At 43.6% G+C, this 25,509-nt stretch overlaps 1 protein-coding gene and 1 long non-coding RNA gene across 5 annotated transcripts in view; one reads left to right on the top strand and one right to left on the bottom strand.

Moving 5' to 3' along the window:
• Positions 1 to 831: 831 nt before the first annotated feature.
• Positions 832 to 25,509, bottom strand: part of lrfn1 (leucine rich repeat and fibronectin type III domain containing 1) — a 117,805-nt gene continuing 93,127 nt past the window's right edge. For 3 of the 4 annotated variants that reach the window (XM_088381239.1, XM_088381240.1, XM_088381241.1), the window contains 3 exons: positions 19,000 to 19,118; positions 5,109 to 6,498; positions 833 to 3,283 (listed from right to left, as the gene is read on the bottom strand). In XM_088381239.1, the coding sequence (XP_088237365.1) occupies positions 2,401 to 3,283; positions 5,109 to 6,478 (2,253 nt within the window). In that variant the 5' untranslated portion in view covers positions 6,479 to 6,498; positions 19,000 to 19,118 and the 3' untranslated portion in view covers positions 833 to 2,400. Of the gene's footprint in view, positions 3,284 to 5,108; positions 6,499 to 7,854; positions 7,920 to 18,999; positions 19,119 to 25,509 lie in introns of those variants that run through there. The other variant, XM_088381242.1, reaches the window with a different exon arrangement.
• LOC148395613 (uncharacterized) lies at positions 20,519 to 23,776 on the top strand. The gene is made up of 3 exons (XR_015859501.1): positions 20,519 to 21,884; positions 21,987 to 22,012; positions 22,138 to 23,776. It is a non-coding gene; the product is annotated as an uncharacterized LOC148395613 (long non-coding RNA).

Here is a 25,509-nt window from a genome sequence, read left to right as displayed (position 1 = left end):
CAATGTGTTCCTATGAAAGATGAGAACGACCTCCATCAAGGCCAAACCATCCATATGTGGATCACACAATTCCATATCCAAAATTCTTCATCGAACTTCACAGTATTACACTTTATCAATATACGATTGACTTAATCGGTGTTTTTTGATCATGCTAGCAAACAAAATGACAAATCCTGATGTAAACAAATACACTTTAATGGATCTTCTAACCGGCTCTGATTGGACTCCTCCGACACATTATCACACATTAAAGATTTAACGAGCTCCTCAGCAACCTCACCGGGTCAAGGCTGATTTTGTGCAGCCTCAGAAGCAAGAAAAAGCGCTGACAACACACAAAACCGCAGCTTTATTTGGAAGGCTCGGCTTGCTCGGTAGAGCTGCGGCTTCTTCCTAGCGAAGCACATTTTTACACCGCTTTGAATGAATTATGGCCGCAGATAACAACCGACAGAATTATCTCTTCGACATGACAGTCAACGGTACACATGCGCACACACACTTAAGTGTCAGACCTCTCAAGCAAATAATTACTGTGATCCTCCTCATTGAGCTTTGTCTCCCCCTAGGGGCAGGAAACGCCCACTGCGTCTCGTTAGCCCTGCAGGCGCCTCCACTGAGATCCTGTTAACATGTTCCCTGTCTCCCACGACCTCCCACGACCTCCCCCCCCTCCCCCTCCTCTTCTTCCTCGCCTCCGTGGTCAACTCTGCAGCTTTTCACACACAAGTGGCGTCCTTATAAATAATTCTGGCAAGATGAAATATTCATGCGCTCAACTTGATGTGTGAAAAACGCAAATCGAACAACTCGAGACACACGAGGAAGGATTCAGATTTGAGTTCTGCGTACATGTTTTGACACAGTTGAACCAAGTCTCACGGTCCAACTACAAACCTGTTTTGACAGACCTGTGTTTGATCCTCTGTTGACCCGTGTTTGACCTATTAACCCTTTTATGACCCAAAAATCCATGTTTGATACAATGACCCATCTCAATTTTTTTTTTCCTGTCAACAATCGATACACAGATTCACGAGTGCTGGACGGAGCAAAAAACTCAACACACGGACCCGCCGTTTGACATATAGCGAGGTGTGATGACACAGGTTTTTAATGTAAAAACTTGCAGCCAACACCCAAATGCTTTGTAAAAAGTCATGTGACATTATGACTTACTTACTTTTTACATCGTTAGTACACATACACCAAATGTTTGAATATATTCATATAGGTCTTCCTTTGCGGTTTGTCGTCTTTTTTTTGATCTAGACCAGCCAGATAAGGGTTAATAATATACAGTCACATCTGGAGCAACTTCACACATTCCAGTCCCATGAGAAGCCAGGAGGAATCCCGTCACTGTTAAGAAACGTGTAAAATACGTTTTTTTGTTTTTTTTAAATCCGTTAAATTATTACTTGGTGTTGATACATGTCCTCGTATCTTCGTGTCTTCTGTGCACAAATGTTTTTTTGTGTTGCTGTTCACTTGAAAGTTGCACTTTTTTTTCTCTTTTTTTTTTGAACAATGAAAGAAAAAAAACATACAAACCTCACACGGACGGACGGGTAAACAAACAAATCGTCAAAGGAATGACGAGAGGTGTTTTTTTTTGTTGTTGTTTTTTTGACGACAGCGAGCAGCATCCTCCATTTGTACTTTTTTTGTTCCGTTGGTGAGAATTAAGGCACTGCTGCGTTAAAGAAACATAGGCTGACAATCCGCATATTATTCCTTCTTCCCATTTTCAATTGGCAATTGAAATACAAAAAAAATGAAAGAATGGCTGATTATTATAATTAATTTTCAAGGTGATTTTTTTTTTTTTGCCAAAAATCACGTTTTATGTCATTCGTCGGTTTAAAGTTGAGTTTGGTTTACATTTGGTCAAAGGTGCAAAGATTAATCAAACAACTAATAGTAGATTACCAAATTAATCTATTATTTTTTTAATAATCAATTCATCATTTAGAGACTATTTTCATTTTATTTTTTTTACAGTAATTATTCTTTGACTTCTGTAGTTTTCCATGAAACCCGAATGATCTTTGTGTTGAATCGGAATAAAAACATTTGCTCTGCTTTTACTTTGAAAAACAATAATCTAAGGACAAGATGTGACTCTTCAGCTGAAATGTCGGGACGAGTCTAAAACGCACTGTAAACTTTACGGGTGAGTTTGACACCTGTGTGTTGAATTAAATAAACAAAAACAAAAAAAAAACAAGACAAGAAATAATTAGTCCTATTCTCAATGTTTGGATTTTCAATTGCCAACTGAAATAGGGAAAGAAAAAATGAGGCACAGATTGCTGACAAACCTCTCTGGCGTGTGTGATGGCAAGGCGGGATGAATGGCCGATGTACTTTTTGTCTGTTTGGCGGCACGTCCGCTCACACGGTGCTTTCCAGCATCCACTCGGTGCTGCTGAACGTCACCCGGCGGTTGGCCAGGGGCGACGACTCGGCGTCCAGCTGGTTGGTGGAGCGGTGCCACCTCGTCCTGGCCCGCCGCGGGTAACTGTGGCTCTGAAATATGGAGTAGTCCCCTCCGTCGAAGGAGAACCTGTGCCGAGTTCGCGTCAGTTCGCCGGGCATCAGCAGCCCCGCGTTGGCCAGGAGTCCCTTTTTGTCCCCGAAGCGCGGCGCCTCGGCCGAGCCGGCGCTCGGGCCGATGAGGCACAGCGACATGGTGGAGCCCGTCAGGCTGCTGTCCGTCTGCGTGTCCTCCGGCGGCAGGCTGCTCCTTCGCTTCCTCGACGGAGGCAGCTCCACGTCCGGGACGGCGGAGGGCGCCCCAACGGCCACTAAGGCTCTGGTGTCCTCTTTCTTGTCATGGTCCATCTTCAGAACCAGCGCCATGCATTCCTTGGATCCCTCACGCTGGCCCTCGTCCGAAGCCTGACCGGATGCCGAGCGCTGCAGTCGTTGGTGGCTGCCGTTGGACTGCGATCGGACGCCGGGGCCCGCCTTGGCCTTGGTGTCCTCTGGCCCGACGTAGGCCTTGTAGCGGATCATGAGGATGACGATGAAGACCAGGACGGACGCCACGATGATGCCGCCGATAATGATGATCATGGTGCCCCCCAGGAACTGGCTGTGCATGAATCGGCACGGGCTGACCTCGTTGTTCGTGTGGAACTGGATGCAGCCGACCACGCGCGTGGCCGTCAGCGACGTGACGCCGTCGTCGTACACGGCTAGCACGCACAGGTCGTACTCGCGTCCGGCCGCCAGGTCGTTGATCAGGAAATCCTTGTTGGTGGGCGGGATCATCCTGTAAGAGCGCATGAAATATTTGTGACAAAACTCTCAGAGGCCCCAGCACACCTGACAGAGGCAAGTTTAGACCGGGTGAAATCAGGTCTAAATTGCGGCGCAGGTGGTGTAATGCCATTTGACGCAGGGTCAGGCTATGTCAATGCCAAAAAGGCGGCAAATAAGAGTGCACTTTAGGTTAGACACAAAAATAAGGAAAATGTCTCCCTTAAGTTGGATTTGAATGCTTGTTATCTATAGATAATATTCCTCTGCGCCTCAGAACAAAAACATCTCAAGGCTTTAAAGCGCCTAAAAATTCTTTTATGACTCATTATGTCTGATACCACAGCTCAACGACAAATGTTTTATTAATTCACCGGATGACTACATTAACCCTGGAATAGATGCCACTAGCCTATATTCTGTTTGTGCGTCACACACTGTGAATCACAGCGCGGCTTACAGTATACTTGGTTAAAACCCTAATTAGCCCTTGCTCTATTTATACATCAATATTTTGCCAATAAAACAATCCCGTCATGTTATTAAACGAATGCATGAAATAATACAGTACACACACGACTGGAAGTCCATTTCCAGTACTTAAACGTATGCAAATAAATGGAAATTGGTGTATTGCCGCCATCAGAAAAGCACATTTATCCGAGTAGAATGAACTACTGGTGTGGTTCCTTTTATTTACTACTATTTTCAAATGTCTTGAAAATTCCCATATGCAGTGAATATTTTAATTATTCATACGCATCGCATTAGCATTACAAAAAGAGCCATTACAAATGAAACTATGAATAACCCCTAAAAAGCACACAGCGCGTTCAAATTTTGTGCCCTACTTTATCATCTGACGCCGTTCATAGACAACAGTAATAATTGAATCATATCAGGATAACACCCCAAAATTTTAATTCCAAATGCTGACCAGTTATCAAGTACTTGCTTATTTCCCCGTCCCCAATAAGTAAATGACGCTGGGCCGCAAGCAAGCCTTTAATTAGCCAAACCGCATGTAATCACGCTTTGTGTTGCAGCAAATTAATGATGGCCTATTGCCGTTTGGCTGAGTGCGCATGGTGAAATGTTGCTGTTGTTATTTATCGTGGTGTAATGATCCTGCAAAGAAAGCCCTTTACTCCCGCCGTGCAATGCTGCGGGCCAAATAGAGACCTCAAAAGATTTCATGTCAGCCAGCTTCTGTGTGGACTTTTGTGGCTTTTTGAAAAGGGTTAGTTCGTGGAAAAAAATAGCCACTGGGATTTCTCGCACGACTTTGGGGCGATCGGATGCTTTTGTACTTTTCCCCAGTGTTGTGATAGCAGGGGATAAGTTTTAATGTTAAGACCTACTTATAGATGTTGTTGCTTTTATTCCAGTAGGTTTCTACTTTCTTGTTTGGCTTCTCACTCAGAACTTGCACTGACCAACATTTTGCGAACATGTAATATCTTCGTCCGGTCAAGTGTTGATTGACTCTTGACTCTTTACGCTTTTGTCCCACCATTACTGTTATAACCACGATAGTTTTTTGTTCACGTCCTGGTTTGGAAGTTCAAAAGACTCTTAGGCTGCCCTTTTTGTGATAAACAAATAAATTCGCTATGGTTTAGGCGGGCGTATGCTCGGCCATCTGTTTGCGCTTTTGGTGAAGGAAGGAAGGCAAAGCTGTGTTAGCTTCTCATGCTATCTTTTACCTGTGACGCTAACTGCTTCATTATTCACACAGGCTTGTCACTAATGACCAAAAAGGTTGTCTCGGTTGAATGGAATAATAAATAACCGTGCTAGCTAGTTAGCATTTCTATCTGTGTCTTTTCTCGACGAACCTGTACACCAGCGTGTCGTCAGCGGTGCTGTTGTATTGGATTTGGTACATTCGGATTCCAGGGATGTGACGCTCAGACGGCCATCGGATGACGGCCGACGACGAGGTCAGCTCGGTGACCACCACTCTCCTGCCCTGCTTGTGCTTGGTGTCGTTTCCCGACTTGGATGAGGTGGTGATGTCGGACAGGCCCGGGTCTTCGCGCATGTGGCCCGTGTTGTTGACGAACAGCGGCAGCGGTATCATGTTGATCTCCACGGCAGCCGTGGCGATGCCCGCCGCGTTGGAGGCCACGCAGTTGAACGCCCCGCTGTCCTTCAGGGTGGTGATGAGAATATCAAGGGTGCCGTTTTCATACAGGAGGGTGCGGGAGTTGTTGTGGACCAGCTTGCCATCGGGCGAACGCCAGTGGATCTTTGGCTCGGGATCGCCGACCGCCTTGCACTTGAGGGTGACCCCTTGCCCTTCCATCACGTGAGGCTTGGTGGTAAGGTGTTTGGTAATCAGTGGTGGTTCGCAGATGAACTCCTCCTCTTGTATGGACCAGAAGTACTTGTCCATGAGGTGGTCCGGCGAGGCGCAAGTTTCCAAGTCGTCTTCGCGGGTCAGCCGACGGAGCCACAGCAGCTCGCAGTTGCAGTGAAGCGGGTTGCCCCCGAAGCTGACGGCCAGAGTGGACGAGCTGGAGCCCTTGGCGTCGGACAGCACCTGAGCGTGCTGGAACAGGCTATCGGGCGGGAGCTTCTGCAGCCGGTTGGACGTCATATCCAGGCGGACCAGCTTGGTGAGCAGGGTAAAGGTACCTGCTCCGATGTGGTCGATCAGGTTATGGTCCAGGGTGAGCGTGTTGATGTTAGTCATCCGGGCTATGGCTTCCCAAGGCAGGGTCCGCAGGTTGTTGTTGGACAGATCAAGGTCCTCGATGGTGGAGACAAACTCGTCAAAGGACGTAGCGGCGACCTGGTGGATCTGGTTGTTTCCGAGGATGAGGTGTCGCAGGTTGTTCAGACCTTTGAAATGGTCGCTCCTGATGGCGCTCAGGCGGTTTCCATCCATGTGCAGCGCCCGTAGCGAGCGAAGGCCTACAAAGGCCTGCGGGGTAATCTGGCTGATGGTGTTGCGCGACAAAGTGAGGTGCACCAAGCTGGTCATGTTGAAGAAGTCCTTCCTGCGGATGACGGTGATGAAGTTGTCGGTGAGTCGCAGCTCCACTGTCTTGCGGTCGATGGTGGGCGGCACGAAGAGGAGTCCCGTCTTGGCGCAGAGGAGCGTCAGGGTGGGCGACAGGTGCTGGCAGATGCAGCGGCCGGGACAACTGTAGCCCTTCACCAGAGCGCCGCACAGGAGCACGCACAGGATCAGCCGCTCCATTTTCAATTGCGTTCCTGCTCCTGGACGCACAGAATAAAAACAGGATGAATAAACAGCACCTCGATGTGAGCCTGCTGCAAAAATCCAAAGATAGAAGCAAGGTATCATTGCAAAATGGAATGTGCTTTTCACATCTAATGACACCTCCGATGATGAAAGGCTGCAGCGACACCATCCTAAAACATATCCGTGGAGACTTTTAAGGCAAATAAGCATGCTTGTGTGCCTGAAGCCTATTATTTACAGAATGATCACATCTCTCTCAGTCAGCATAGACATTCGGTGAAGAAATAAAAGTTGCTTGTCAAGATATCAATATGACCTTTTTACACTCGTGAGGCTTCGGACAAATTACACAAAATGAGGGCGCATAACTAGCGGAGGGTTAGCATTAGTTAGGGATAAGGTTGTGCAAAACTAGATGACAGGGTTAGGGGTGACGATTTTGGGGTTGGGTTAAAAAAAAAAGAGTTGTGCAGATCTAGATCAAGATTTAGGGTTCAGGGTTAGGACAGTTGTGCAAATGGTAGCAACAAAAAAGCCTCGGGGCGTTTTAGACTGCCTCTTTTACGAGACGACTTCTTTTTTGAGGAAGCTCTGATTTCTATTTAGGGATATTGATTTTACTCTCGGGGAGAACCCGCCTGTGGTGACAGGTGGAAAATGTGATCCTGGGCGGGAGCAAACAAGAAGCCCCGGCGGCGGACAAACGCGGATGTCGTTGCCAGACGCTCTCGGCCGCGGCCTTGGCATCCGTCTTGGCGGCAAACGGCGAAAGCTTCATTGGGAATGAAGTGTTAGCATCAATCAAACGAAGCGATGAAAAGTGACTTTCCATTTGCAGACCAAGGAGACGACCTCAACGTGCCCCCTTTTCGCTACCTGTAACTGAAAACATTCGATTTAACATCTCCATTAAAAAGCAAGACGCTAACAGCCATAGACAATCTGTCGAGGCTAATTCACGCTAACCTAATTTATGCTAATCTAAAGTATTAAGACACATTTTCTAATTGTACGAGCGAATTATTACTGCTTGGAAAGAGCACCCGCTGCTTGGAAAATCTATTCTTGATTGAACCGGTCTCTTTTAATGAAAGTGAAAGATAAAAGAGAGTTAAAACTGCCGCGTGTGCTTTCTGTTGAAGGTCAGAGGTTAAAACACTTGCGCATGCAAGAACTCACGCATGCACAGCGTGAGAACATTCCAAATCCCCAAGAGAGAATTTATTTATGCAGCAAAGCCTGGCTGTTGTCAGAAATTATTTCTCCAAATTCCCTCAATTAATAAATGGGCATAGAATTCATTGGTATGAAAAAATGGCCGCCCACGCTTGTTTTTGCGCGACCTTGCCGAGCCGCATTAGCATTCGCACTTTAACTATGTCACAAAGCTCGCGCTTTCTCCCGAGGAGCATCTGTGCTGGAATGTTTTCTGCCACACTGCTGAGGATATTCCATTGATCTTTCACAATTTCTGGGAGGGCAAGGAGAGGCGACGTGTGTGTGTGGCGGGGGGGGTGGGGGTGGGGGGAGTTGTTGCCAAGGCAACTCCCAGTGTCGAATGTAGGTCTTTGAATTCAATTAGGATGATACTGAGCTTCCATCTTCATGTCAAGGTGGGAAGGTGAAGCAGATGTGAGAACTTGCAAGTAAATTACTGCTCCAGTTTGTTTTCTCTCAACATGGCTGGAAAACCAAAACAGGAAGTGAAAACCGACTCAAATCAAAGCATTCATGAAAAGCCGCTCGATATACAGGCTGACAAAACTCCACGAGGTACAACTTTTTGGGGAGGTTGAAACTTCAAGGCGTTGCTATTGAAATAAAACTAACATTTGCCTTGGGCCACATCTGCAGCTTCTGCAGAGCACGTTTTCCGCCGCATTTATGAGCCTACCTGGCCCGTAAACACGCTCCAAAATATGCGTGAAAGCCTTTAAGGTGAGCGTGATTTTCTCATAGAAGTCTGAAAGACGCGCAACCCCCAAAGCCGACAAACACGCTCGGCGAATCCACAGAGTCTCGGCCGACATCTGCCGCCGCTGCTGTTTGCTCACGGAAGCTTGAATTACTTGGAGCGGCGCCACTTTGAGCTATCATCGCTTTAATGAAGCATGTTTACACGCGACCGTGTTCGTTTGAGCTTTCTGACTACTATTTTTTTTTTAAAAGGGACTTTGTTGTATCGCTCATTGGAAGGAGGAAATCAGTTTCAAAGTGTGATTTGAAGTCTGCAACCTTAAACGTTGTGATGCGAGACCAGCAAGCGACATTTTGTACACGATATCTTTCAATCGTACCCGTAAACACTTAACGAGTTCTTTGAAAATGACCAAAAAATGTAGAGGATCAAATAATTATTATTTTATTAATTATAATTATTATTAATTATAATTATTTTTTAATATTAATGTACTTGCAGGATCTCAAGATATTTTTTTGTAAAAAAAAAATGCGTTCAGTATTTTTAAGGCGCAAATGAGCGTGTATAATAAACCAGCTGCTAACAATATGACAATATGTTTTATTCCTTTTCTGTTTAACATCAACAGTTGCTTTATGGTATGCGTGCGTGTCAAGATGGTCCATAAAAATGTCTGCCTGTAATGTTAAAAAACTTTTACCATATGCTGGAGAAAACAGATTTGTTTTATTTCCATTCCATCCTATGGGAGAAATTTATTGGACTGCGCACAGCACACTCATTATGCATGCATGCAACTCGGATTCTGCACCAAGCCCGGCACGTCTGATCCCACTCCAACATAGCCACCCACTCGTGCAGGAACATGTAAACATGCTTTACATACTGAGGCAGTAAGTGCACCAAAAGTAGGAAACAAAGTGGATACATTAACCGTTCCTGGGTGTTTGTCGTTTTTAATCAGCCCATTAAGCTAGGATGCGTTAGCGCTCTGAAAAAGACGCCGATAGCAAACACGCGTTCCGTGTCAGATGGTACACGCTCGGGCGTCTTGTTATCGGGGTTTTTTACGCTTAACGCATTCATTTTAGAGATGCGCAGCTAGCAGACACGCCGTCGATTTGAATCGCACTTCAAAAGCTCGTCACAAACGGGAGGGAATCAATCGGGCCAATCCGATATGGTTGACAAGGTTGCCTCGAGATAGATAAATAAATAGGTAAATAAATAGATAAATAAATACACAAACAAACCAAAAAAAAGATAAATAAATATAAATAAATAAATAAATAAATAGAACCAAATTTCTGAGTCTATTATGGTCACAAATATCTTCTGTTGCATTTTTCAAAACGACCCTGGACTCGAATGGAAATGCATTTTCACAATACCACAAAATCACCAGTGACTCGTTTTCCAAGAAGGTTTTTGCTTGGCTACCCACGTGTATCTAATGCTGCGGATTACGTCGGGGATGCAGCCAGAGATATTAAATAATGAAGAGCTTTAAAATCCTTCATGGGCAGCGGCATCGTTTGTATGGCGTGACAACACACACAATGTATTCATCCTGAGATCCAATGCAAGCAGGAGCAAAACAAATTGAGCCTTGACAAAGATAATAATTCTTCAATACTAATTCTATGTTCTTTTCATTATTTCTCCCTCTGGTGCAACAAAATAATCCACAGAGAGGGGAAAAAAATAGTCCACAGTAAAATGGATGACATGACATGTAATTGATCCGATAGCTCCTGGGGCTAATTTGTTGATGACTAGAAATACGTAAGATGACTGGGAAAAAATATCATGGGCACATGCGTCATCACTTTCCTCACATTTCCAGTATTGCCAAATATTGAAGAAACTTTAAGCTTGCCACAGTTGGGAATGTGACATTGAAAACTTTATCGACAAATAATGTAGCTTCCTGCAGACAAACATAACACTACGGAGGGTGACATTGTCAGCAATTAGACGGCGCCGACGTTGAACTGTGCTCCGCCGTGACCCTCCCCCGTCAGGATGGCGGCCTAATTGACAGCTCCACTTCGTCCTTTTCAGCGAACCCCATGCGCTTCGAGTCATTTCTGACCGCCTCTCGCTCGTTTTAAAAAGGGGGCGGGGTGGGCTAACGTAAACGGGGCGTCGCATTTGCATATTCTAATTACGCCGATATGAAAAAATGCGCCTGCATTTGCATTGAAATCTATCAATGAGACACTTAAACCTTGGTGACTTTGGTAATTATGTTCTCTTCCAGACACAAGGTAGGAGATTTATTGAATAAACATGCGCCTAATTAATTGCCAGCCTGTTGTTTTCCATTTGAATACCCTACTCTCACAATTAAGACATCCATAATTGACGGTATTAATCATTCCCATGCAAGAAAGCGGAAACGAGTGACTCCAACATGTTTACCTGCAGAATTGTATTCGGGCTGCTTTGTTTTCTTTGCATGTACAATGACGTAACTCCTCCTCCACGGCAGGTTCCGGGTTGTTCCGCTCGTTCGCAGATGTCGTTTATACGGTTAGCAGCTATTTTAACGTTCTTGTGTACTACTCAGACTGATTTATCGGTTTGACGGTTCACCGCGGTTTTGTAAAAGTCAAGGTTTCGGTTACCTACAGCAGAGAGGGGAGGGGCGAGCAGTTACACAAAACCCCATATATAGATAAGTGAAAGTTAGCCACGGTACTAATTCCAACATGGCTGCCTTTTTGGGATGTTGATTAATGAGGACAAGAACTAGAAAATAGACAAGTGAATATTCCACACATGACCACAATTGTCACAAAAAACAACAACAAATCAACGAGTTACCGCAGCTTAAAATATGCAAATATAGAGTAAATGAATTTAGAATGATCGCGTCTCATTTTACCCACTTAGGTAATTCGAATAAGTCACCTGTCTCCTCAGTCATTTCCAAATTTTGCTCTCTGCCTAGTGTGTCTACGTAATCAAGCTTGAATAATGTCGATTTGCATGCTAATGAGCTCGCGCCGGCATGTGAGCCCGACTTAGAGTCTCATAGCAACAGGCCAAGATTCCGATTCCGCTCACACGGCCCCCGCGAGTCATGAGGATGATGATTAGCGATGCTGTTGTTCCAGACGGGCCGCGTCACTTTTGCGCGCAGATTACTTTCCTGGCTGAGCCCAAATAATGATTTGAACAAGTCACACCACCGACTCTGAACGGCTCACTTATTCGATCCAATGTGTTTGTCACCGAATTGTCTACTCACGGAAGAATATTTTTTTTTTTGCTTTAGCTGCAAGGAAGTTCCATTTCCTGTTATCATGACAGTTACACACTTAGCGATCTGCCGCGGACAATGCTACTTGGGCCTTTTTGTGCACGTCTCGAATCTCATTTCCCCTAATAATTTATTTTTTATCAGCCCTCCAAATCAATCAACCTTGAGCTTCCGTTGTACACGCGCCGTATTCCAAAGCCTTCTAATAGACACCTTCACATCTGATTCCTGACATTACATTCCTGCAACGTGCACGGTGAAGCTGAGGCTCATTGAACCCTTCAGAGAAACTGCTGAAGAATCGCACACTATTGAAGGGGGAGGCGTTAAAATAAGAGAGCGAGCACGATAACAGCAGGAGTCGATAACAAGGACACAAAGGCACGGTGAATGACACGGAGCCCGGTGAAGTTCTCATCTCTATTTTGAGCTATTCTCAAAAACAGTGCAAGATTTCAAATCGTGTCATTCGTGTGTGTATTGTACCTGATTGCTTTCTGCTTCAATTTGTGGCCTCCCACAGCAGGATCTTATAGAAGTATGCAATAATCATACAAATCCTGATTTATGAACACTACAAGTATGAAATATTCGCCATTGATATTCTGTGCACAGCTCGATACTATCAAGACTTTTTCAGATGGCTGGTCAATTTTAATACACGGTGGCAGAGCCTACAAGTACCTCAGTGGAATGTGACCAGTTGAAACGGCAATAAGGCGGAACTAACGAGCTGCAGTATAGAATCGCTTCAAAAATCTTGCCGTAAACGATCATGGCACTTAGCATAGGCACAGTGGAGGAGCCAGGATTTTATTTTACCCCTTTTTTTTGTCTGCAAAACAATTTTATTTTTTTGGTTTACAAACATAAAAAAATCCGCAGATGGAGATTCATTATATGCTTCCTACGAGATACGGGTGGAATTATTGAAAAAAAAAATCTGAAAATACCGAAAAGTCAATTACCTGGAGGTCGGTGCCCCTACTGCCCCCCTCTAGCTCCGCCAGTGAACAACACGAACAGACTACTGTATATAGTTGCCATGGTAATAATAAAAATAAATAAATCACCTCCTTGTTGTTTTGAAGTTCAACCACTACAATGTACTCCTTTAATACTTTTGTCTGCTCTCCATTTCATCTCACCCCTCTTGAGACACAAAACACACCCACACACCCGTAGACCTGTATTATATATGCTGCGAATCAAATTAACTCCACACAGGAGACACCATGTTTTTCCATTAGGGACCCCGCTGTTCAAATCTCGCTTCTCGTGCATCATTTTATTCCCCGCGTCAAACCTAAAGTAAATATCCAATGTTCTCGTTTGCGTAGAGCCTCCGTTCCGCTCTACACACTGGAGATGCGCAGCCAATGAGAATGAAGGTAGCGTAAATCTATTCTTATTATAAAGAACTTAATTGATACAGAGAGGACTGCGTGGGGTAGATAATGAGGTGACACACTTTGACATTATTTTATATCCAGACGGCTTTCACACTGCGGGGTTTTGTCTCTTGCATTGGCGTAACGACACGGAGCGATACAGGGGGCCTGAAATAAGCCACAAATAGATCGTTTGGCTTTCTTTTATGAAAATACGGTCTGCTTTTAGGAACTTTGTCTTGCTTACAGGCAATGTTTAAAGTAACATTTTGTAAAAGCTTGCTGTACCGCTATAATAAAAGTTACTACAAATATTAACAATTAGGAATTTCACAAAATATATGATGTTGATGATTTGTAGTTATGGTTGTATTATAATTATTTAACTTAGGTTTATTTATTCTAACCACTAAGCTTAGTAAACATACATCATGCTATATTTTTTACACTTAAATGAAATTATTTTCACTTTTTTTATTTTTTATTTTAATGCAAAGTGTTAACCTATCATTGATTAAATTATTATTATTTTTGCACTTGAAAACAATAAAAAATGGGAAAAATCCAGATGTGTTTCAGCTTTCAGCAAAGAATATATTTTCACATTTAAGTGGTTACCCTACAGTTCCTGTAATTTTGAGAATGTTATAATGTTCTCTAAAACAATCAAAGTTGAAACATCTTGAATTTTTGTTGTTGTTGTTGTTACTAACCTTGTAATTTGCACCTCTACAATCGCATCTTTGCACATTACCCACTAAATGTGCTCATAACTTGGAAATTTGTTCTGTCTAACGCACCATGCTCAACGAAGCAGAAGAAGATGCTAATGAGCTATTTCCGCCGTACATACAAATGTCGTTCGACACGTGCAAAAGTTGCGACTCGTCAGCCTGACGCCGCCAGAGAAAAAATGTCATTTGCAACGTGACACTTATTTACACTCCCGCTTTTGACAAAGCGCTCAGTCGTTTGACAATGAATCTTATTTAGTTCCGATCCTTTTTCACTATTTGGCATCGTCTATGTGCACAAACATAATTAAGGCTGATTTGTCATTAGCAAGTAATGGATTAACATCAGACACAAATGGCCATTTTGACCTCGTGAAAATTAATTGTCGTCTCATTAAAATAAAAACAAAATATTCCTGAGCACGGAGGGGAGGGTGAGGGGGGGCAATCAGTCATCGGAAAACGGTTATTGCACTCTAAAAGAAATTTGATATGCTGCTTAGTTAGAAAGTACCGGTAAAAAAAGAATAATTGTTTGGTTGTTTTGTGCTCAAATGAACTTAACTACTTTTCATAAAGTCAGAGTAAGAATTTTTTTTTTTCTCACACCGGCTGTAATAATGGCCGATATTATTTTCATAGAGTAGTAGTAAGGAGTCAAGTAATTATTTTCTTCTTTTGCTACCTGTGAAATCAACTTCAAAAGTACACTAAAGGGCGAGTGCTTTTCTCCCTTTCCCTTTACAGTGGTTGAATAAATTATTTTTTAGAAAGTAAAATCCATCCATCCATTTTCTGAACCGCATATATTTGTGAATCACTTTTCATAAAGTAGAGCTAAGTCTTATGTACGTCGGTGACAACAAACGTAGCCCACGACGTTAGCATAGAAGCTAATACAACTTAAAGAGTCCTTGCTAGTCCGCTACACAATAGATGATAGAAATCCTAAAATTGTGTCGACGTGAAGCGTTTTAAGGCCGAATCATCACATAATGTTGCTGTGACACACATTTCTTCGCTCGAGAATGACGTGGAGCGAGTTCATTGCGAAGTTATCACTGTGCTGCCGGCAGGCCTACAAATAATTAGATCACAAGGCGTTTGACGGAAACGACATTATCAGACATTTTCTTTCAATGTCTGTTTCTAGTTAATTAGCGCCTTTGATGAATTGGCCACTAAATCTAAAAGGCGGTCCAAAATGCCGCGCAGTTCGAACCAATTCCAAACGAAACGTTGGCATGTCACATCCAATTCCCTCGGAGTGCCGTTTTGCTGCCTTGTTTAGACGAAAAAATGATTTGATAGCTGTTTTTCATTTTAATCTGTTGTTAAGAAACACATCAAAAGGAACGGCACGATGAATCGGGTTGCCGCGTTTAATCACGACTCATAAACGAGTTCATCCAAAACGTTGTATCAAATGAACATGAGCTCAATTGTAACAAAAAAAAAGCACCAAAACTGGCCAAATTTGGGCAAGAGACGGCACAAATCCTGGAATGGTTGCAAGACACATAGCCAACCGTTTAGTCGCACCGATCAACATTTTATTTATAAATTATTTAAATATTTCTTCTATTATTCTATTTATTTTAAATATATTTATTTTATAGATTATTTTATTTATTTTATTTGATTATTAAAGCCAAACTCCAGACAGGAGGGCTTGAACCAAGATTCAAACCCAGAGCTGCGCAACTGTAAAGCAGCCACGCTACCCACTCTTCCACCGCGCTACCCGAATTTGTTTCCCACTTGCTCAAACAGCATTTCAATTAGCGTCCAATTTGGACGCTTCTTCGGCACAAATGGCGGCAATAAAATAACCAATCGAACCGGTTTTCTTTTGAAATAAAAGCTTCTCGCCTTAAGTGACAATTTCTAAATTGAGTAGCCGGCTTGGCAATTTCATCATATTTATTTATTTATTTCGGCTTGCACCAGGTGTGTGATCCGTCCGCTCATTACAAGCGGGGAAATGAAGGGCTCGCCGGCCAATTAGCGGCCACCATAACAAAATCTATGAATAATAGATAAGCTTGATTAGTTTCAGGTATTCCCGCTGATCAAATCCAACCATAAAACATCAAAAGTGAACGAGATGAAGACGAGCACGGGTTGGGCTATTTTTCTATTTTCCTCCATGTCCGGCTTGGCGCCATTACGCCACTTTAAGAGCCGCTCTGTCCGTTAATGCTCCATCCAAGGCGGCTCATTGCGCTGCCAGGAGCACTTTACGCCATTGCCGCCTCACGCCTCCTCCAATCCGGCCCAAATAGTCGAATTACAGTTAAAAAAATAAAATTAAATCCTAATTGAGTCTTGAAACCCTAATGGGAAATTACAAGCCAAGCTTCAAAGCCTAACATATTTTCAATATCCCAACCAGGGCTTGAACCTTGAATCTCCAACTTTGCCTTTAAAGCATAATTTGAGCCCCAAACCCAAACTTGAAAACTCAATTGGGAAAAACTAGAATGTTTCGTCTTCCAGGAAGCTCAGATTGTTTTCAAGAGCAGCTCTCAAGTCACTTAAGTGACTTAAGCAGCTGTACTTGTTATTGACTGACCTCCAGGCTTGACACCCACATGAGTCTCCCCCCCCCGCTCTGGGAGTCTTGTTTATCCTCAGTCAAGAAAATAAAAGCCCTGATTATGCTATTTTTGGAAAATAATGTAAATGGAGTCTAGAAGTCAGCAATAACTAACGAGCGCGTGCGGGCGGGCGGGCGGGGAGCTTGCACGTGTTTTTGTGTGCAATGCGGGGATCATTTGATGTAGCAAAACAAAACAAACTGCCCCAAGGGGGGGAGGGCGGATGTGTTAACAATGCCTCACCACCCCCACCAACTCCAGAAAGCGTATGATGGATAAAAGAATCAATCGACTATGAGCTGGCCTGTGTCAAGACGAATATGTCGAGGAGACTCCGCCTCCTATCGAGAAGAGATTTGACAGCGCAAGCAACATGGGCCCGGGCCGCCTGGGAAGCCAGCCGCCTGCCCGTACGAAAACATTACAGCTGACTTACGCTTTGCATGCGGGCGCCTTTGATGTTTCCTCGTATACACTAAACCCGCCAAAAAGAAACGTTGTGGCATTGCGCTTTATCTCGCGGCTTTTAAATTGAAAATATTTCAACATTCTTATCTGTCACAAGCACATAAGCGTCGAGCCTAACCCAGGTTTGAACTATTACATTGAATACCGACAGATTATAATAATTAATTTCCTTCAGAAGGCCATTTTGACTGTCAAATGAATGGTAATAAAAATTGCTAGAAACATCGAGATTTTTTTTAAAAGACAATTCGACACAAAGTCGATGCACAATTTGTGTGTGCAAATATAATCCCACTGCGGGCCATAGTTTGAAATTTTATCACTACTTGAAAAACCCTAACCCAACCCTAACCCAGGTATGAGACCCTACTTTAAAACCTTAATTTTAAAATCAGAGAGAAGCTCGAGACACTCCTCTGAAAGCCCTACATTAACTTGGAAGGCCACTTTGAAATCCGCTTCCTGGCTTCAATCCACACTTTGAAACGCCAAGCATACCTTGAAACGCTAACTGCAGTCTCCTGTTTGAAAACGTAACTCGGGCTTTCCCCTTCAGGGCTTCCACTGTACTTAGCCGTTTCAAACGGATCCGGTATATAAGAAATGGCATCAGACAATATATATAAGGTGAGAGGCAAAGCTCATCTCTGAGCCGGCGACGCTAAGGTGTCTTAACACGGCGACGAGTGCTGTTGACCCCAAAGAGAAACGGCGAGCCTTGATATTCCAAGACAGAGAAGCGGCCCAAAAGAACACAAGACAGGAAGACGGCAGGCAGGCAGCTGCAATGTTGAATAGAGAAGGCTAATAACTTGACCCCTTTTTCCCTCCCTCGCCGTGTGCCGCCATCCCGAAAACTTGGCTTCACTATCTACTTAGAGCGCCTTTTCACGGCTGCGGGCGAGCATCACGTTGTGCGCGCAGCCGTGAACGAGAGGGGGGGGGGGGTTGTGTTGTTGCGCCGCGTGCCTCCGCAGACTTGACAACTTGAATTAAATTCCTCTTCAAAGAACAGCAGGCCAAAAGATACCCAAAGAATATTACCATTAAAATATTCAAACAAATCGCAAAACGACGGTCTTTTTGGTTACGCATAACGACGAAACTCGGCCATAATGCCCGACTCAGCAACGCTGGAGGGCTAATTAGCCAGTTCTGGCCATCCCCTTTGAACCGTAGTGCAAGCGGGAGCCATCCGAGATCTTTGTTCCTATCACTGAGCAATTTCCTCTCGCCGAGTTTCCGGCCGTGGCGGGTCAGAGGTAGCCGGCTCCCACGGGTCCCTTAATGAAACCAGCGGACGCCCAAGTTGTGTGCCAATCACATGAGGGGGGTGGGGGGTCACCAGTAGACAGATGCTGAGGGGAGCTACAGGTACCCAGTGCACTTCAAATGTGCCCAATTCTTCACGGCTGACGGCTCTCTGAAGACACAGCACAGATCATTAAGTCCATCTTCTCATGCGCCACCATTTAATGAACACTCGCATGCGATATGATGTAAGGCCTGAGTGTCAGCTACGGCTGCGCTTTATGGCCCATTTCAACTTCAGAGACTCCACCAGCAAATGTCCTTAACCCACACGGATCACATATTTTAGATTAGGAGCTAGCTGAAGGTATCAACTACTTCTTCTTGAGGCCACCTGGATGAAAATGGAACGCCTCTCTTTTAAAATCGTTCTTTTATGTATTGTTGGGGAACCCAAGGTTGGAATTTCTTTTGGTATGTTCAGCGGAGCAAGAAAGGGGCGTTTGCGCCATAGTGGGAGTGAACGCAGCCAACTTATTCCTTTTAAATACAGCGCAGGAGAAGTCAACATGGCGGAGGATTGGGGCGTGGCAAAGTACATTTTCTAAGGAACCACAAGAAGATCTTGGTTCTGGCTTCGTCCCAAAACTTTGGATCAAAATGACTCCTAAGGATGACCAAGCAGGGTAAAAAGAAAAAAATGAGTAATTCTGACCTAATTCCGTCCTGGCACCTGCACTTTGACGGTCTTCCCCGTAATGAATGGCCATCTCGAATGTGCATATGCTGCAGCTGGAATGTGCTGATGCGTCACTGCTAACGCAACACTTTCCGCTAAAGGTTGAAGGAGGCAGCTGCTGAGAATCGCCCAAATTAACTCACCACAAGTCAAGCCCTGGTTTCCATTGCGAGAGTCACATCAGTATCCTGATCAGCTGAATGCCCACTCGCCACTAGGGGGCACTGGTCGTGGTGGATGGCTGGATTTAACAGGAAACCACCTAAGGAAAAGAAGCGTAGCATTAAGCAGTGCAAAAAAAATAATAATCTGCGTTTATATCTTTCAAAGCGCCACCAAAAATAAAAAAAAGTGAAAAACATCAAGGTTGCCAGTCTGAACATGTCGACGTCAACCCTCGGGTACCCCGCAGCAAAATGTTGCAGTGAATTTTGACTTTCCATTCACCAAACAAGTCAACCCTGCTGTCAGCACTTTGTTCTTTCAAATCCTGAAAGGTCAACTGACTTTAAAAGAGTGATTCATGCCTTTGCCTCTGCAAGACTATTATCAAGAGTCTTTATTCACATATTAGTCAGCCTCTGCAGCTGGTCCAAAATGTCGCCCCGTGACTTTCAACAGGCCCTCGCAAACGTTATGCAACACCGTTTCGTGTCATTCTGACGGGACATTGTGATTTCCTAGGAATGCTGTTATCAATGAAACACCTCAACTCCCTATAAATAATGTTGCACATTGCTATTCATCCGTTTCCGACCTTTTTGGAATTCGCACTATGCCCCCTAGTGGCGACAGAAAATAGCCAACAATAACAGGTGTTCAGTGTTTACTAGAGGGGGGAATATTTCATCTCTACAGTCAGACAGAATATATTCAACAGATGGATGGGATTAAATTTGTATTTTATTTCTCAACAGCGCCGAGGTCTGTTCGGTTTGAAAATAAGCGAAGGGAAAAAAGCCTTGCCCGAGCGGGACCGATTGCGGAGTCGTGATTTTGTCCTAGACAGTATTTCTGGGCAAGAAGGGCAATATTCCTCAACACACGAGGGAAGCAGTCATACAGTCATAATCTCATTCGATGAACTTGCTCCTTCTTCACTGGGTGGCCTTGGCTGGGATATGAATGTTGATCTGATTACCAAACGGGAAGGAAGCAAAAGCAACAACAGAAAAAAAAAAAAAAAAAAAAAAACAGCTTTGGGGATACTAAGCCTACGAACGTCCTGTCATTAATATTTCACTGCATCATCATAGCTAAAGGAGAACAAAGTGAAAAAAAGGAGGGGGCGGCATGAGAGGACGCGATGAAAAATGCATCGTATTTTGACACGTCTTTGGAAAGGATCCCAGCACAACAAAAGAAGGATGACGTTACAAAAGGGCCAGATGAAGATGGAAGAACATGTGGAGTGTAATTTACTTATCCTCTGCTGCCAAGCGGCAAGAGGAGAAACCTGCCAAGGTCACTAAACTATACTTTGTCACAATCTAGGAGAGATTAGCATATGCCTCACACAGAGCCGCCATGCAAATACAGCTCATGCTAGCTTGACGCTACTGTATATCAATTTGTATTCAGAGGGTAGCGACCTGGGGCATGTCACCTTCCGCTTCAATGAAGAATTTATGCCGCACGGATTTTGCTTCCTTTTTTTTTTTTTTTTTAAAAACCCATTGCCGTCCCCTTCACTCCGCGGCCGGTTGCTAGCATGTCGAGGAATGAATCGAGGGGAGGAGGTAAAATTGGTGGCGCCATAAATGTCACGCTCATTTCACAGTCTGCCACGGTGCCTCTACCTCGATATAATTTGAGTTCTCGTGTATGTGCGGATGCCGACTCCTCCCAAAGCCACCTGCGCCGCAGAGCAGCTACAACGCTACGATAAGTCCTTCACTCATCCACAATGGATGAACAAGTGATTTCTTTCTAACTCCATTTCCGGGACTGAAATTGTCACCTGGCACGAATTGATAAAGCTGAGAAGCCGCTCACTAAATCTCCAACATGGCTAGCATCCGCTGGTAAACCTCCTTTCTCTCTTCCTTTGTATTCGCACCTTCACTTGCTCTTCTTTTTTTCTACCGACAAGAATATGATTTTTAAAAAAAGCATGAAAATAGGCTCTATGCCATACAACTTTGGACAAACGGGTGAGTCATTATCTCGCATCTTCTTCCTCGGAATATATGTACTTAGTACTTGCATTAAAGAAGTGAAGGTTTGGTTAGTTTTAATGAGAACGATCAGAGTTAGCTCATTAGCCGCCCACCGTAAGCTAGCACCTGTTCCGACGACTCAGTAAAGAAATAAAATGCCTAATTAGCCAATTAGTCATGTGGCAGAAACTCAATGTGTTGAGTCACTAAGGGTGTCACTACTCTCAATTAGATTGACTTTTTTTTTGTTTGTTCTTCCCCCCCTCTCGTTTGTTTTATAATCATCTGCATGGCAACATTGAAGTTGTCTTTTTGTCAAAGTAAATGTTTCAATGTTTCTTCTCCCTTCCGCGAGTCCTTGACTTTGATTCTGTTCGACCTTGACCGTTCGAACATGAGTTTGGTTCTAACATTTCAAGTTGTGAACGTCGTGAGAAATGAGCATCCTTTGTAGGGTGTCTGTTCTCACCCTTAAGGAACAGGAAGAACGAGTTGAGGTTATCTCTACGGTATTTCCGACGCTTCCAAGATGGCGAGGTGTTCCCAGCAATGTCCAGCCGGGAGGTGGCCTCGGGGCAAGACTAGGACATGCTCCAGTGACGATATTTCACGGCAGGCATGGGAGCGCCTCCATCTCCCACCGGCGGGACTACAAACAGGGAAGTCAACGAATCCCTGCTGAATCCGCTTGAGCTGATGGAGCGTCATGAAATTTGGATTGCAGCGCCAACATATCTCCAGGAACGATTCATCTGAAGGCAGCAGATAGTGCCGGTGTGATAGCCATCTATATCTTCTAGATGAATAAATCCTAGACTGGAACATGCCTGTCCACGAGTATTGGAGCGTCAGCGGCATGCATATTTAAAGTGAGTCTTAGGTTGCAAAGTCAGTTCGAATCCAGCAAGCCAATCATCCATTCCTCAAGTCAATTCATCCATGAATCCATTCGACTCTACTTCTGTCTGCAGGATGTCACTGAAGCAGACTCCAAAAGGTAACTCAGACGTCCTTCAACCCCCTGAGGGACCAAAACAAGTCTTGGAGAGTCAATCAATTATGGATTTGACTGAAAGCATGCATATTGAAGGAAGTCACCTTTCTCTGCGCTTCATTTCCCAGATATTGACACTTGTAGCCGTTTACCCTCCAGCGGACTCAAAGAAGGTTAGGCCACAGTGGAGCAGAGGAAGGAAATCCTTCCGACGAACATTAAGAGTTTTTCTTTTAGTTTGCAAAGTTTGGATTTTACTTTAAGATCAATTATAGCAGCACTGGCAGTTTTTTTTTTTTTTTACCTCAAGTGAGACTAAACGGTTTCAGCCAAATCACGCCGATTGGACGATTCTTTTTTTGACAGAGTTGCGGGGTAGCTCGGCATTGACTGACCGCCAAATCTTGGAGATGAGGCTTTTTTATCACACAGAAAAAGATGCGATGCAGAAGGACTGTTTTATAGATCCTAGGGAGGACAGCTGTAAAGTCTAATTAGCTATTTAACGCCGCTGCTAAACTCGACGGTGTTGCTAAAACAGAAAGAGAAAAATAAATACGTTGACAACCCAGTTGAGACTGAGTTCATATAAAATGTTTCAAATTGCTTTTGAAGGTGGTTTGTTGGACTGGATTGAACCGGATTTGATGACACAACGTAGCTTTAACTGTCCATATGTTTGCTAGTCCTCCCGTGCTATATTCTATTTAAACAAAAATCATTCCTGATGTTAATCCGTAAGGATCTGATGTAGCAACAGCCAAAATCAGAGTAGGTCAAACATCAAACATCCTCATGCGGTTTTAATCAAAAGCAATTGGCCAGAGATAACTCATCAAAATATAACATTGAATCACGCTCATCTAAATAATAAAACCAACTCGCTTTGAAAATCGCGACTTAAAAACGAAAAGCTGTTATTTTGCTCTCCGCTTTACATCTTTCATGTAGGTTAATTGTTGTCTTGTACGTTTGTTTTCCGCCTTGCATGTGGCTTCCTTCTTGTAGTGCTTCCAGACAGTCCTCGTTAGCAAAGTTCTCATCGAAGAAAAAAAAAACTCGTTAACATGCGTACTCAGTGAGAGCTCCAACTATATCCACAACACTAATAAGACTTCTTCTTCCTTGTTGGCTTAAAGTTAAGCACTAGCTTACAAATGCAGACAGACCCATCCATCTCCATGGCGACTAAGCAAACTCCATATGCTGATGGGAAGCGGCTGAAACGGTTGAAAGCGCAGAGAAAGGAAAAAAAAAAATCAAGCGGGATAGTTTGAAGTTGGCAAATAGGCGCAAGATTGATGACTTTCAAACTGTGTTGCTGATGAAACATTGTCTCATTTCATTACAGGGAAATGAATGAATCGCACAGGAGGATTAGTCTTGGCATTTGGCTCAATCTTGAGGAGTAGCCTATAGCTTTGCTAATTACTAGCGTAATCCCTCCGCAGGTGGCTCTATGAATCTTCCGATTTCATTGTGTACACCATTTGGCAGTGTAGCCGAGCTGCGTGGCGCAATTTGTTGAAATACTAAATGTGGTTAATTGGCGGCGGAACAACAGAATGGTCGGGCTTGCGTACAGAACACATCAGCGGACAAAAGACGGCCTAACAATGATTTAAAAGTGTTTTTTTTTTTTTTGAACTGGTAGGAGTGATCATTAAATTGTCAAGTTGGATTTTGAATGAGCACAAGGCTTTTGTTGTACTTCAATGGAACAAATCATAAAGGGCACCCGATCACAGTAATGTTGTCCAATTAGTTTTCAACAAGCACCTGAAAAAAAAAAAGTTACTCTAAATTGGTCTGTACTGTAATTCTGTTGCCGAAACATGATGATCCATTTTCCCCCCACGTAATTTCATTGTGTACGTGAGTCTCGTTTTAATGAACTTGTTTGCCGAGCGGTGTAAGAGAATAAGTCATCTTGTGACAAAACAAGGCAGTACTTTCAGTTTTATAAAAACATGTTACAGTTTGAGTATAAATTAACGCCGTAAGAATGGTGAATCATTGATTCCGAATTTGGAGTTAAGAACTGTGACGTCGTTTTCAGTCGACAACCGGCGGCGGTACAAAACAAAATGGCCGCCGTCTGATATGGACAAAAACGAGTTGATGTTTACATTCCACAAACTGTATAAAAGCACTGAAATTTGTGTCAGACATCTTAAAACATCCACTGTCGAGAACTTCAAAACATTCCACACTTTAGTGTATTTGGAAAAGTCAAGTCTGAGGCTCTCAATAAAGGCTTTACAATGTCCCCCCCAAAGTGTCCCATTGAGCTTTAACCTGAGACGGCAAACGAGCGTCGTGAAAACCAAGCGATTTCACACCTCGCCGACTGCCGCATAAAACGAGCAGGCATCGTCTCCATCGAGAAAAGACAAACCGCATCACCGTTTAGCCTAACTGTTCATTTGTGTTGCTAGTTAGCTTACTTCCTGACTTGATGGCGCCGCGTTAGCCGCATGACAAAAAAAATTCAACTCCCTTGTGGCAACACAATATCAACAATGCTTCCAGAGAATAGGGTGAACATTATGCTAAATTCTGGCATCCAGACAAATGTTTAGCATGACGAGCATTAGCATATTTTGCTACGCACAAGCCATTAAAGAGGATTACCAAAGATTGCAAATTTGCACAATACACGAAGCGAGCAAAACAAAAAAGGTACTTGGGTGGCATAAGCCCCAACTGTATCAATGACGACGAGACACTGCGGCAACCCATTTCGCGAGGGAGAAAACAGCTCTTTATCATTTTTTACTACCCTCTACCCTGCCAAAAAACATTTTAGCAAGCGTAGAGCACAAGCATAATTTGCCGAATCATTGTGACAACTTGTGTAAATCCTCTGCTTGTACTTTATGATTTTGACTCACATTAACATAATGAAATCCTCCGTTAACCCTTAACGGGGACATTTAATCCCGCCCTTATTTATACTTCATGACAAATTGCTAGCCTCTGGAAAAATAGTCAGTAGTTATGGAAGAAGCGTTTCAACCTGACACACATTTATATTTGAGTTTCATTTACAGGATTTTTAACCTTTTACACTTCATTATCCGACACTAATAATATCACCGAGCTTATTATCTCGGAAATTGACGTTGCTGCATGCTCTATATGAGGACATCATTTCATGTTTTTTTTCAGTTTTTAATGGGATTTTTTTGGGGGAGCACCAATAAGACTACAGTGAAAAGGAGAAAAAAAGTCATTACAGTGAATTTGGACTGATAAATCAAATGTAGGTAGACAAACTTGAATTAAAAAAAAAAAAAAAAAAGCAATAAAAAGTGGTTACTTGTGCGACATAAGCCCTTGGCACATATCAATGACTGCAAAAGACACAGCGTCAACACATTTTGTAAACTTGCAGCTTCTATCATTTGTTTTTACTACCCCCTCTCCCCCAATAAAGACAGAAAAAGCCGAAAACAAAACCCAAAAAAGATTTGCGGCAGCCTTTAGCACGATTCTCT

Source organism: Syngnathus floridae, chromosome 7, assembly GCF_059516105.1.
Source record: "Syngnathus floridae isolate MCC-2025c chromosome 7, RoL_Sflo_1.0, whole genome shotgun sequence".
Lineage (NCBI taxonomy): Eukaryota > Metazoa > Chordata > Actinopteri > Syngnathiformes > Syngnathidae > Syngnathus > Syngnathus floridae.
This window is presented reverse-complemented; position numbering and strand designations above follow the sequence as displayed.